The sequence below is a fragment of the Dermacentor andersoni genome, chromosome 10 (assembly GCF_023375885.2).
Source record: "Dermacentor andersoni chromosome 10, qqDerAnde1_hic_scaffold, whole genome shotgun sequence".
Taxonomy (NCBI): Eukaryota; Metazoa; Arthropoda; class Arachnida; order Ixodida; family Ixodidae; genus Dermacentor; species Dermacentor andersoni.
Window position 1 is genome coordinate 44,910,630 of NC_092823.1, and position 15,247 is coordinate 44,925,876.

Here is a 15,247-nt window from a genome sequence, read left to right on the forward strand (position 1 = left end):
TGCGAACATTTTCATGGGACAGCTTGAAGCAGACCTGTTGAAATCCTACCCTTTAAAACCCCACACCTATCTTCGTTACATTGACGACATATTCATAATATGTGAACACGGCACAAGCGCCTTAACCGACTTAATTAGCCATTTCAATCGCTTTCACCCGAGTATTAAATTTACTGCTCACCACTCTCCTAGTCAGGTCAACTTCCTGGACATGACGGTCTACATAGAAAACGGAAAACTGAGAACGACACTTTACCGGAAGCCTACAGACAGCCAGCAATATTTAGACTACAACAGTCATCACCCACGACATTGCAAGCAAGGAATTTTTGTCGGACAAGCGAAACGTATAAGAAGAATCTGCAGTGAAGACCACGATTATATCCACCACCTAAATGACCTCAGATCAACGCTAGCAGAAAGGAACTATCCCCAAGTTGCTCTCGATAGAGCTTATGATACCGCGTCAAGATTGGAGAGACAGTCGGAATTGGCGAAGAGACAGCCCACATTAGAATCTGACAGACCGCCGGCCTTTATAACAAAATATTCTAATGCACTCCCAAACATAAACAACATCCTACGAAAATACCACCCAATATTATCAAGTAACGAGCGTCTGCGAAAAGCGTTCCCGGATGTACCCAGGGTTACCTATCGCCGAAACAAGAACTTTAAAGACATGTTAGTGCACGCAAAAGTCAGCCAGCACCATTCCCCCGTAATAAAAGCATGTTGTCGCCCTAGATGCAAAACCTGCAGGCACCTTCAAAGTGACATTAAAATTAAAAGCACCGCAAATAATTATACACATGAAGACAAATCCAGCTTCACTTGCACAAGTTCGGATGTGATTTATATGCTTGAATGTTCCTTCTGTAAGAAACAATATATCGGTGAAACAGGACAATCAATGAACGTCAGATTAAACGGACATCGCGCGGACACAGCTAAAAAGCTTCCCAAAGCCGTCGCCGAGCATTTCAACCAACCAGGTCATAACTTTGATGAACTTAAACTCTACATCTTACAGTCAAATTTCCGTTCTGAACGAGAAAGAAAATACAGAGAATCATACCTTATCCATAAGTTCAAGACATTGCAACCAATAGGCATAAACGTTTCAAAGGGAGCTTTAGAATCTATTCGCTATGTTAAACCTCAAGCTATAGGCAACAACACTTAGTTTGATTTCTTGGCGTATCCCCCCCCTTTTCCTTTTTCTTCCCTTCTTTTTCTTTTTCTTTCTTTCTTTCTTTCTTTTTTTTTTCGTCAGCTGGCGTGTCAGACGCCCTTGACACGCCGGCTAACGCGCGTGGGTTGACAGACTAGGGTGAGGGGAGGGGGGGTCCTGGCTTTGACCTTGTACACAGCGTTCCTTTACTAATTCGACACGCTAACATACTTTCCCTCGTTTCCGCGCCCTCCCGCCTCACACCCCCTCCCCTTTAGAATAACCCCACCTATATATACTGTGGCGAGGAAAGCATATGTCGCCTTGAAGAAGACAAGTCCACTTGTCGAAACGTTGGCTCCTGCATTCACCTTGTTCACGTTTTGCTCTTCTCCATATCGAGGAATATGGAGAGGAAATACTGTTTGTGTACAAAGGCATCGCGAATATATCCTTCAATGCGCTCAAGATGATCTGTTGTTGACCGCCCTTGTCTGAAGCCACACTGATAGGGTTCGAGTATATTGTTGAATTCAAGGAAGAGTACGAGTCTGTGATTAATCATTTTTTCAAAGAGCTTACACAGACAATTCGTAAGAGCTATCGGACGATAACTTGCTGCCAAGGAGGGATCTTTTCCCTGCTTCAGGACAGGAACCACAATCGCCTCTTTCCATGCAGATGGGAGGTATCCCGCAGCCCACAGAGTGTTGAAAAGTGTAAGTAGTCTAACTTGCGTGTCAGTATGTAAGTTTCTGATCATGTCATACATGACTCTGTCAGGTCCCGGTGCAGTGCTTTTGCATGTGTTCAAGGCAGCCCTCAACTCGGCAATACTGAAAGGCTGGTCATTCGGTTTATTTTGCCTGGATTTTCGTAAGATTGGCTTACGTTCTTCTATTTCTTTAAGCTTTAAAAAGGATTGGGAATAGTTGATTGAGCTCGACACGCGCTCAAAGTGCTCCCCAAGTGAGTTCGCCTGATCTTGTAGGGTATCGCCTTGTGTGTTTACCAAGGGGAGTGAATATGCTTGTCGCCCTCTTATCCTATTGACCCTGTTCCAGGCTTTGGCCTCATCAGTAAACGAGTTGATGCGGGATAGAAACTTCTGCCGACTTTCTCGTCTGGCCTGTCGGCGGGTACGCCTACCTTCGGATTTTACTTTTTTAATTTTGACTAGATTCTCTGCAGTGGGAGAAGCGCGTATCAACCCCCACGCCCTGTTCTGTTTTTTACGAGCCATCCTACAATCGTCGTTCCACCATGGGACACGCCGTTTGCAGGCCAAGCCTTTTACTTCTGATATGCATTTAGATGCAACATCTATTATGAATGCTGTAAAAAACTCGACTGCAGCGTCAATTCCTAACGAAGACAGGTCAGCCCATGAGATACTAGTTAGAGATCGAAATTTCTCCCAATCAGCTGTCTCAATCTTCCACCTAGGAGCGTGTGGTGGATATTCGTTTTCTTTGTGTGATCTTAGCAGTATAGGGAAGTGGTCGCTACCGTAAGGGTTGTCGGTAACTTCCCATTCAAGTTCAGGCAGTACAGACGGGGAGACTATGCTAAGATCTATGGAAGAATAGGTTCTGTTTGCAAGAGAGTAATATGTGTGTTCCTTCTTATTCAACAGACACGCACCAGAAGAAAAGAGGAACTGTTCGGCAAGACGTCCTCGCGCATCTATACGAGGGTCGCCCCACAGGTAGTTATGTGCATTGAAATCGCCAAGAACAACATAGGGTTTTGGCAATTCATCTATAAAGGACTGAAATTCATGTTTCCTTAGTTTATAATGTGGGGGTATATAGAGTGAGCAAACAGTGATAAGTTTGTTTAGCAGAATAACTCGAACCGCCACTGCTTCAAGAGGCGTTTGTAGCTGTAAATGTTGACACGCAATGCTTTTATGGATGACATTGGCAACACCGCCCAATGATGCGACACCATCATCGCGATCTTTACGAAAGGTTATATACTGTCGGAGAAAGTTGGTGTGTTTTGATTTTAGGTGTGTTTCCTGTAAACACAGCACTTTTGGATTGCGTTGGTGGATGAGTTCTTGTATATCATCAAGGTTTCTCAGTAGACCTCTGACATTCCATTGTATGATTTGTGTATCCATATTTAATGTAAATTAGTGCTGTGTGTACGGAAAAGGAAGTGATGTCTTAGATTACAGAGCCCTTTCGAGGCCCTGTAATAGGGGTTTTGTTCTTTCTGAAGCGTTCGAGCGAGTGTCGACGCTCCTTAGGCGTTTGGTGCGCCTTGATGAAAGGTGTAGTGTCCATTGCCTCGTGTGAGACGCCGGACAAGCGCTCTTGCGAGCGAGAAGTTTTTAGAGGGAGTCCCGCCTTGGAGGGCAAGACCCCGGCGCCCAGCAGCCCGGAGGTCGATGGGGCTCCCAGAGGGATTTGGCTGCGCTGGCCGTTGCCAGCGCTGGAAGGGGCCTCGGAGGCTGGGCCAGCCTCGGCTGCGCCCACCTTCGGGGTCGATGATCCCTCATTCTGGGTTGACGGAGCAGCACTAGCTGCATCCGCCAGGGGGGGCGGATGGCGTCACTGCCGGCTCACTGGGTGTGGGTCGGACAGCCGCCGGAGACCGTTGTGGCGCTGCCCCCTGACGCGCCACTTCGGCAAAGGTGTTCTTTGGCAGGAAAGATACCCGCCTGCGTGCCTCTTTGAAACTTATGTTTTCTTTTACTTTAATCGTGACTATTTCCTTCTCTTTCTTCCAAGATGGGCACGACCGCGAGTATGCAGCGTACTCGCCTTCACAGTTTACGCAGCGGAGAGAGTTTCCACAAGATTCAGAAGTGTGCTCATTAGCACTGCATTTAGCGCAGGTTTGGCGGCCTCGGCAGCTCTGTGAGCTGTGACCGAAACGCTGACATTTGAAGCAACGCAGGGGATTAGGGATATATGGCCGTACACGGAGCTTGATATACCCGGCCTCGATGGACTCGGGCAGGACACTTGTGCCAAAAGTAAGTATCAAATGTTTGGTCTGCATTTCCTTGTTGTCACGCCTCATCTTAATTCGCTTAACGTTGATGACGTTCTGCTCACTGAAGCCCTCCAAGAGCTCAGCCTCAGTCAGCTCCAAGAGATCATCATCGGAGACTACGCCACGTGTGGTATTCATAGTACGATGCGGGGTTACTGTCACTTTGGCGTCGCCAAATGATACTAGGTTGGGTAGGTTTTCATATTGTTTCAGGTTGCGGAGCTCCAAGAGGAGATCACCGCTTGCCATTCTGGATACTTTGTAACCTGTACCAAGAACTTGGGTCAGGGACTTGGACACGAGAAATGGTGAGATTGTTCGTACGGGTTTGTTTGGTGTTTCGGAGTGGACTACGTGGAAGCGAGGAAAAGTTTCATTTTGACGGGAGAAAAATTCTAAAACATCATCGGTGCGCCCCCTCTTCAGGGAGCGATCAGGTAGTGGAGGGAAGGAGCTAGCCATAAAAATATTTGAGATTACGGCAGTAACGCCAGCCACCCACCATGGAGTCCTACAAGGGGACGCCGCAGGACCTGTGAAACACGGCCTACAAACGCCAGCTGTACATTACCACTATAACCAAATATGAAATAACCTAGGTTGGCTATTCACACAAGGTTAACCCTTGCTGCCTGGTAAATTGGAAGTAAGCGGAAGCTAGGTGAAGACAGGAAAGATGAAAAGTAAGAGAAAGACGAAGATTGGAGAGAGAGAGAGACAGGAAAAGGCAACTACCGATTTCCCCCGGGGGGGTCAGTCCGGGGGTGCCGTCTATGTGAAGCAGAGGCCAAAGGGGTGTGTTGCCTCCGCCGGGGGGCCTTAAAGGTCCAAACACCCAGCATCAGCTCAACCCCCAGGATACCCCTTTCCCCAGACACGGCTAAGCCGAGCACGGCTACACGCGGGAGGGTCCAACCCTCGTGTGCTCGGGTCCGTGGTGTCGCGACACACGGTAAGCAAGGAAGCCGCTCGCGTTCTCTCTGCAGCATCTTGTACAGGCAAAAAGCATTTAATATGGTTCCACGTTCACATGGGCAGCAATGCTCATGCAGCCGTCCCCAACGCCAATGAACGTGTCCACTCCCAAGCGCGAGATCTCACCCACCACGTCCGAAGTGGGCAACCGGAGGCCGGGGGTCGGCAATGGCACAGGGACTCTCTCCTTGCTTTTAACGAGGTCTGCAAGCACTGTTAACTAGGGCGTCGGAAGTTTCCACTTCCACACCAGACAATCATAGACATCAGACAATCACCATGCGAATGCTGCAGACGGAGACGTATCCGTCTCCATTTATTTGCTCAAAATTCCTAGAGGGCATCAATCCAGGCTGTCCGCGCTCTGGCAATCCCAGATGCACTCTTAAGCACATGTTCTGGCCGTGCCTCGACTTGCGCGGGGGCTCAGGGTCTCCGTCTTCGGAGGAAGACTCGCTCCGGCTCGTCACCAGCTCCGCCAAGGAAGAGCAATTCATGGCTGTTCAGAGAGCCCGTGATATCGCCGGGAGTCTGAACCTCCCGGCTCCGTCATGGGTGCAGCCCGCAGACGCTGTCCCCTCACGGGAACACTCATCGTCTTCTCAGGACCAAAATAAAAGTTCTTTGTCCGTTTGCCTGTCTGTGGCGAACGCTATACACGAAGGCGAGCTTTCTGGTTGTTTCTTTCTCGTTTCCCCCCCTCCCGGCGCCACCGCTACCGCGGATGGGAGAAACGCGCCGCGCCGCGCTCTGATGGGCAAAAAGCACGCGGTGAGCGCCACGCTGTGATTTGTAGGCACATTTCGCTCGCGGTCAACGCGGCCAATTCACGCTCAACGGGGCGGATGGTGTGCTCACTGCGCAACAGGGACCCTTAAAGCTCTCCCTTTCAAACGGCGCGCATGGGACACGTTTGCGCTTTCGTGAACGTAAATGAGCGCATCAGTCGCCTGCAAACACTGTCCTAAAAAGAAAGGCAGAGCAGGAAGAATAAAAAATTTTCATGCGGTCTATGTGAGCGTTTTGCTATAGTATTGAGAGGCACACATGAGCCAGGACGTGTGCCCTTATGTGGCAAGTATCACACAATTACATACGTTCCTCTTAAGTGCCTGGACTCGTTCATGCATTTGTTTGTGTCAACGTATGTTTCAATTACATCAAGCCGGGACCAGTCCCAAAGATAGAACATGTACTATTAAAGCCTACGCAAGTCCAACACAGTAACAACTGCAAGGCACCCTTGTGCTACCATTGGCCACGCCTTCCTACTTCGATATCAATGATCAATCGAGATAACACCCGATCTCTGCTGCTAAGGTGCGATGACAGCTATAGCGAAAGTATACAACAGCACTCTTTTCCCAGAAACCGCACAAATTTTTCAGAAACCGCTACGCGTTCACCGGGTGCCATCATGCCGTGTGATGACGCAGTCTCCGTGAAACGTTGGCATGCGGGAGACCTTAGCAAAACGAATCGTCTGCTATAATTAGGTCTTAGAAACAAACACCTTGCAAGTGTTACATTCTGCATTTCTTCATCAAAAAGTTTGTTGTTGTTGCCTCAAAAAGATTGTAGGGCTCAAGCGCTAGAACTCGCTTTAATTCTCGTGTAGCGGGTGCTCTCCTGTTGTTCAGGCAATGCGTGTGGCACGACCCACTACAAAGAGCCTCCATGTCCAGGGTGCTGGGTCCAAAGTGCCGCTTCATTGGATTCTTTACGAGGAACGGGCTCTTTTCATATTGACTCTTCAGGGCATCCAAGAGTTGCCGCTGTATTCACGTAGCGCTAAAGTAAGTGCAAACATCCGTGCACAGCTTCTTAACGCCTCGGCACTTTTAGAGTTGAATATTCGTCTTTACCGTTGCGCAGCCAAAAGGCTTCTTTCGCCGCACGCACGCACTCACTCACGCACGTACAAAGAAACGTTCCTATATAGAGCTCTGAGAACATTGCTCTGTGAGTAATGTAGAGCTCTGTGAGAACACTCTGTGAGCTCTGTGAGAACATTGTATGCACCACTATGGTGCATACAATGGTCGGTGGGTAACGCATGCCCAACGTCGACCTAAACCTACTATTTCGACATTCGACAGCATGGGGATTGTGCAACTGAAAAAAGTGTATGAATTGGAAAGCTGGTCACGTGATAAAAGTTTCTCTCTCTCTCTCTATATATATATATATATATTGTGCAGATGACGCTATTATGTTCCGGACCACCTTCAGTTCCACTTCGTTTCTCGCAGACGCTGTAGGTGTGTCGACTGAGCACCGGAACAGCAAACAATTATAAATCGAGCGCAACAGCGGACGTTCGACAGAAAGAAGTCCTAAATTAACACAGGTGCCAACTTCCGCTGACTTCCAACGCTTGTGCTCGTTCATTGCTCGTTTCTATGCTCCGTCCACCGTTGTGCACTATCTACAATAGCAAGACAAATTTCCGAAAATAGGTTTAGACAATTTCTTCTAGAAAACTGCATTGAATATGTTTAGGTACTGTTTAAGTGTTGATTACAACTTCCATGTGTATTGTCTTTTTTCCTCAATGTTCACTGTGTGTTTTATTATTGAAGGCACATTGTTTCTTTTTGTTGCTGCTTGTCACAATATATGTATGTCGATTTGCTTGTTTTCTTTACTCTGTGATATTTCTTGTTTTTTGTTTTTTGTATATCTATAGAGACAATTTAGATTGTTAAATGAATATCTTATCTTAATTATTGTATATTGTTGCTCTTTCTCTACTTGTATTATGACTGCATGCTGAACTGTATCTCGGAGCAAAAGCCTCTGTCAGGCTGTATAGACTTTGCTTTTGCTTCGATTTCTGTTGATGTACAGAAAGAAAAAAAATTGGGAGTGGCTTAGCTTGGTTATGCCAGGATATACGTAGCAAAAGCTAAGGCATAGCATGATTAGCCTTGGTAAACCATGCTATAGTGGTTCTTGATTGCAAGTCCAGGTTAGTCTGGTTGTCTAGCTATGTTGCGGTGTTTAGCCAGTCGTTCGGCGCGCTGTTCGTCTGTATACTGGGCGATTCGTTTCCTCTTCATCTCGTTCCGATGTCGATTCCAGGCCTCCTCCTGCTTATCAGAATTGTCGCCGTGCATACTTCCGCCTCAAGAGTAGCTGCGGCACACGGGAGCTCTCCCTTTCAATCCTCTGACATGTTATCAGGCATGCGACGCCGCAGGCGACGCGAGCGGAGGCGCGCGCAACGACGACGAACGTAGTGTGACATCATACCAAACGGCGGTGGCGGAAAGGCGCGGCACTGCTAAGCGGCGGAACACCTGTGGCTCGGTGCTACTAGTGGCGCATGCGCAGTAGTGACTAAAGAACGAGAGAGAGAAATATCCGCGGCGAGGCGCGCGTTGTGACTTCATGTGCCTCCTTGGAGCACCGTCACGGCGAAATCGCCAGTTCGCGACCCGTAAAGCTTTCGCTTTAAAATCAATACAACGATAATGAATTAGCAACTAGCCCCGTCGCAGACATTGCTCTTGAACAACGCTTTACAGTCTGGTGAACGCAGTTTGGATCATGGGTAAGGGCACTCAAAGAGGTGCGACGTCATGCTAACGCATTCCTCTCGGCGTTACCGCTAAATCGCCACTGATATTTTCAAATAGTTTCTATGGGCGCTGACAAACACCGACTAGTTTCCATCGGTCTCGTGTGATCCCCAGTCTACGGGCGATGGCTGTTACACAGCTGCCGGCGTTCCTGATCTTGTGAGCGTTCTGACGCCTTGTTGCGGCCATGGCACAGTACTTGTGTAGCGGGATGCGTCGTTCAATTCGCCTCCGCGCAATTTAAGCCTGAGAAGATCGAGCTCGTCGCTGAACCTTGCTACTGCTTTCAATACTTCGGCCTTGGGGGAAGCTGCTAAGCCTTCTTGAAGCGAGCGGATGCCTCCCGGGCAAGTGAAGTCCTGCAGGCTCATTTGGGCGTAATGTCCAGTTGCAGTGGCAGTTAGCCAAAACTCAAATATTGTGGGTGCTTCGACAACGGCGTCTATCAGCATTTCTTCATGAACTTCGTTCACAACACGACAGCTCCTATTGGACATTCAGCAACACTAACTGAAAGAGAACATTTAGTAAAGCAATGAAGGGGGCTAGTTGGTGAACGTTCATGGTTATATTGCGCTCAGTTTTACAAACACGATATTAAGGAAGGACAGGACGTGGACGGACGCAGCGCAATGTTGGTGAACGTTCATGGTTATATTGCGCTCAGTTTTACAAACACGATATTAAGGAAGGACAGGACGTGGACGGACGCAGCGCTGCGTCCGTCCACGTCCTGTCCTTCCTTAATATCGTGTTTGTAAAACTGAGCGCAATATAACCATGAAAGAGAACGAAGAGGAGCAGAACACGAGCGCTTATGTTATGATTTTTGTTTTCTTCGGCCCGGTCCTGTTACCGCTTCTGCATGTGAAATACGAACTTCCCCTGATTCGTCCATGTTTCGCTGCTATGCCCGCTCCTTTTACACATTTGAGATTCTTTAATGTATCACAGAGAACGCACATTAATTTTACGCCGACTGTGTATACATAAAAGAAGTCATGTCTGAGTTAATTTGCGTTTCCCATTATGAGACAATCAATTTCACGACATCGATTTTCCTGGTTCTGCCTAGAAGCGCTCTCCAGCTCATCAAGGCTTCGATGAGACTCCTAAATCAGTGTTTAGTTTATTGACTTGCTGTATACATAACACAACACTAAAGCTGGTAATAAATTGAACAGGGTACTTCGGTATTTGCCATACTGTTACTTAAGGGAGGACACTTACCCCAAAGGAGGTTCGGAAATACACACGGCGGGTGATAGGTCGTAGAATCCGCTTCAACACGGTTGAATATAGACATTTAACACTCAGATATTTGTAAGGGTCGACCGGAGCCCATTTCAGGGTAAGATTGTTGTTTCGAAGCAGCTGCCAAAAAAAAAAAAAGAAAACGCTATAAGGCACCTAAATATCTTCATATGGTAACGAAGACTAGTTTTTCATGCTTTTCTGATGGCACCTAGCAACGTTTGGTAATTAGACAGACGCTTTGGTCTTTGTTGAAGCAGAATAAGCCACAGGTCATGCCTTCATTTTCGACACATACAATGTTGAGCCTAGTACATCATTTTACATAGTTAAGTCCGCGCCCAGCATATAGTCAACCGGAGCCAGTTGACTTAATAAAAAAATGTTATACTTGATAGTATACACCCGCCACCGCAAGGCAAATTTCAACTCATTATACTTTTTAGTTTGTCTTTAAACAGTAGGAAAACATTTTATTGTCAATATGTAAAAGCCTGAGTCCGATATTAGGTTGTATGTTGGAGTCAGTTGAAATAGTTCGAAATTAGACCCATCGGAGTTGGCAGAACAAAAGTCAGACACGTCGGATTCGACGAAGAAGGCCGGGGAGTCTCCTTTTGCCTTATCTTGTGGACGTATTTCACAGTGTGTATTTATGTCCAAAATAAATTTAAATTGAAATTGAAACTCGTCAACTGACTGCACAACAATTAGTTCTTGCGCGCACTCGATTACACTAAGCTTGAGCAATGCCGTGAATGTTCTTAGCCTTTTCGGACTCGTGACAATGTTTCTTATGTGTTGGACATGTAAAAGTATTGCATGAATGCGTTGCGCAGTTTGCAATGATGGTTCGCGTAGACAGTCACAAATACAGGCCCCGAAAATCAAGAACTTTAGGTACCACGAGCAGCATTTTCCTGCATTTTAGGAGCTGCCGGTACGACCTAGAAATTGCGCTCGTGCGAAGCGAATATCAATGCGAAGGGGGGGGGGGGGGGGGGGAGAGCGCCGAATAACGTAAAGCTATTCCATTCTGATTTTATTCCAATGCCCTGACGTCCGATTTACGGAGGCGCGACGCAAGTATCGGGTGGCGGTCCGCAGGTCTTTTGGAACCGGGTAATCAAACGATCTCACAGTTTATAAAAACCACTCTCCTATTTTGCTTCCAAAGCGAATAGCATTGTCTGCCTTGGTAGCTTCTTGTTATTTACTTGAGTGAGAAGAGGCGACGAGTGCGCAGAATGGAGAGCATTTAGGTGAGGCCGAGAGAACTCAGTGAAAGTAGATAACCGTGTGAGGAGAGAGTTGCCAGCGTCTGCTATTGGTCCGCTTCCCTTTGCTTAGATTGTATTCACCAATCGAAAATCGCGGCAGCGTGCCCGGCGGAGTTAAAAATGCAGCTTAAACGGGCTCTTACTTAAAAGAGTTGGCACAGTGATGTCGTATACTTGCTGAATGTACTAGACAATGTCATGCGTCCATGGGAAAAGTGTTTATCATACGCAAATAAACCTTCTGTCACTGGCAGCTCCGAGTAGCCGCAGTGCAAGAGCAAATAGTGAGCCGCAATCTTCTATTGTGATTTTGGAAGTGGACTGTCTCGAGCTTTCCAACAAAACGAAGGTCAGGGGCGCTATAATGTAAAACTATTCCAAACGTTTCTATTCCAGTTATGCAATCAGCCCACCGCGATTCGTCAAAAACTTTTTTTGGACCACCCCCACTTCACTTGCCTGTCATGCGACGTCACGATAACCGCAATAGCTCCCCATCTCATATGAAAGATGTGTGAGTAGCTTCTACCTTGTGCAAGAAAGTCTTCAGTCATTGTATAATTCGGCATCTCTAAGCAAATAATGGATAATTATTGCTCCTAGTGCTGGGCATCATATCGATTGGACCGTAGACTCCCCATAATGAGTACGCGATACGTGAGCAACTCTAGATTATGCCACAGTTAGGGTATGTCGATCTTCGCCGGACATGAAGACTACGGCTTTTATGATCTCAGAAAAACAGCAGCCGCTAGGCCTTTTCTGTCGAAGAAAACGAATGCAAGAAAACGTATCTCTCTGTAATTCCTGAAGCAGTCATGGTTAGAATGTGGTAGGTATATACCTTCACACGTGTCATATTGTCCATCGAGAATGAGGAGGCTAATATTTTCCTACATTTATTTAGAAAGGCAAAGCAGGTGGCGACGCAGAGAAGTCAAGTAACGCAGGAGGGAAATTAAACTTCCATTGCTCTTTTTAGAGGCAAGATTCATGTACAGCAATGGAAAGTTCTACACCGGACACACACCACACCACACACCTATAGTCACACCACACAACCTATAGCAACCCCAGTGAACACAGTTAGTGACGCTACCATGCACAACTTCATGCAGGAGCTCCGATCCTTACGTGCTGAGATACAAGAACTCAAGACGGAAAACGCTAATCTGAAATCACAACTTGCAGACACACAACCCAAACATTTACCATCAAATGCAGACATCCTTCCTGTCCCTGCAATAGATTGCCCGCAAACCACCCAACAACCAACCTCGCACAAACGCAAAGCTCTCGAACCAATCTCAAAAGCGGCAGCACCAGCATACACTTCAGAAGGAAATGTCAACTGTGAGGCTCTCACTGAGCTGCAACAGCGGATAGAACGCAACCTCAACGAAGCATTAGATTGTAAGCTTGCCACATTGCTCGACGCCTCCATTGCAAAGGCTCTCGAACGCGCAATGGACAACCTCCTTACGGCGAAACTAGAAACGCTACTACTGCCCAGAATTGAGCAAGCCTTTGCGGCAAGAGAACAACAGCGACAGGAAAACATGGACGACACGCGCAAAGTGCTTCAAGACATGGTCGCGACTTTGGCTCAAAATCACAACACCCGTTTGACAGAATTGGAAAACACCCTACTCCGTCCCAGAGCAGGTCCCCTAAAGAAGCCGTACTCGCGTCCCGACAAAGATGGCTGCGAGTAATCCAGAACGTGTTACCTACTGCATTTGGCAGTGGAACTGCCGGGGCTTCCGGCGAAAGCGAGCACACTTAGAGCAATACATTACCTCTCTCGCACCACATACTTCCCCCGATGTTATCGCATTACAAGAGACCGGAGAAGCGGCTAAGCTGTCGGGATACGCGGCATACACCGCAGTTTGCAGTGATAACCGCAGGCCCCAAGTAACCACACTAGTTAAGCGAAACATTCCAGTTATACAGCATCATACAGGCATTGATACAGCAGCCCACATTTTTCTGGAGATCATCCCGTCTGCAAGGCGCAAGCAACAGAGCCTCTTCATCCTCAATGTGTACAGCAGCCCCAGAGAACAACATAGGTTTCTACGACTTTTCACCACAGCAGATCAAGTAGCTAGGGGAGCCCCCCTGCTCATCGTAGGGGACCTAAACGCCCCTGCGGTGGCATGGGGATACCCAATGGACCGCAGAAAGGGAAGACAACTATGGCTTGACGGACAGAATCTAGGTCTTACTCTTGTCATGGATCCAACTTCTCCCACTCGTATGGGAAACAGCGTTAGCAGAGATACTACTCCGGACTTGACATTCGCAAAACGAATTCCACAAGCAGACTGGATCAACACACAAGACAACTTGGGCAGCGACCACTATTTGATCCAAACAACAGTTCGAGCGGGCCCGCGAAATCCTAAGGGTCGTAAACTCCGCATAACGAACTGGGACGCTTTCCGGCAGGCCAGAGCCCTCACCTCTTTCTCAGGTACCCAACCCCCTTTCGAAGATTGGGTCGCATCCTTGCTCCAAGACGCGAGCAAAGCCACTAAATTGGTGCCTGAAGAAGCCAATCTGCAGGAGGCAGATAGCAAGTTACTGCATATGTGGGAAGCCCTCGCCAGTCTGCAACGCAGATACAAACACAACAAGCTCAACCGAACGCTCACGAAACGTATTAGTACTCTCACCCTTCAAATCGAAGACTATGCACATCAACTTACTCGTCAAAATTGGCACAGCACATGCGACAGCATGGAGCGGCAACCAAACCTGCCCAAAACGTGGAATATCCTCCGTTGCCTCCTCGATCCGGCTAACAGCAAGAAAACACAACAGCACAACTTGCAAAAAATTATTCACACCCATCCGGGCACGGACGCACAAGCTCTTCAAGAATTGATAGACCGATACATAGGACCTCAACTTACTACACCCGCTCCAGCATACACAGGCACCGATAACGACCACCTGGACGCGCCCATAGAAGCAGCAGAAGTACGTGAAGCCATCCTCGCACTCCGCCCTAACTCAGCCCCGGGACCTGATGGCATTACTAATAAAATGCTTCGCAAGCTAGACGAGGATTCTATACTAGCCCTCACAGCTTATTTTAACGCATACTGGGAAACTGGAAACCTCCCCTCACAATGGAAAGAAGCCAAAATTATTATGATTCCCAAACCCGGGAAGCGCCTCCTACTCGAAAACCTCCGCCCTATCTCCCTGACTTCATGTGTCGGAAAGGTCCTCGAGCACGTCATCCTCACACGCTTACACAGACATATGAACGACAACGACCTCTTCCCCAATACCATGGTTGGCTTCCGCCCGAAACTTTCTGCTCAAGATGTCATGATTCAGCTCAAGCACCAAGTTATCGATGGCGACAAAAGCTCCAGGCTGGACACCAGAGCCATCTTGGGGCTAGACCTAACCAAGGCCTTCGATAACGTCACGCATGAGGCCATACTGAACCAACTAGCACAACTCCAGGTTGGACATCGAACATATAACTACGTGAAGAATTTTCTTACAGGTCGCACGGCGACCATTACCATCGGAGGGTTGCAGTCGCCAATTATTCACTTCGGCAGCAAAGGCACGCCGCAAGGATCGGTTCTATCCCCTTTTCTGTTTAACGTGGCCTTGCTCGGACTACCGCCTGCATTAGCTAGCATCCCCAACCTCAAGCATAGCCTCTACGCAGACGATATCACCCTGTGGGTCACCGGGGGCAGCGACGGGGACATCCAAGACACGCTGCAGCAAGCCATCAACGAGGTCGTTGCATACGTAGAACCGTGCGGCCTGGCGTGTTCCCCACAGAAATCGGAGCTCCTTCTGTACAAGCCTAATTGGGGAGGTCGACGTCCAGACCCTCACCCATCCGAGATAGAACTTCACGTGCACCAGCAACGCATACCTACAGTACCTAGCATTCGTATCCTTGGCTTACGCATCCAACAAAACCGCAGAAA

At 47.9% G+C, this 15,247-nt stretch overlaps 1 protein-coding gene across 1 annotated transcript in view; it reads right to left on the reverse strand.

The window, feature by feature from the left end:
- LOC126543103 (uncharacterized) overlaps positions 1 to 15,247 on the reverse strand; it is a 50,211-nt gene that overhangs the window by 19,701 nt on the left and 15,263 nt on the right. Inside the window, exon 4 of the mRNA XM_050190244.2 lies at positions 9,973 to 10,116. Within this exon, the coding sequence (XP_050046201.1) occupies positions 9,973 to 10,116 (144 nt within the window). The remainder of the gene's footprint in view (positions 1 to 9,972; positions 10,117 to 15,247) is intronic.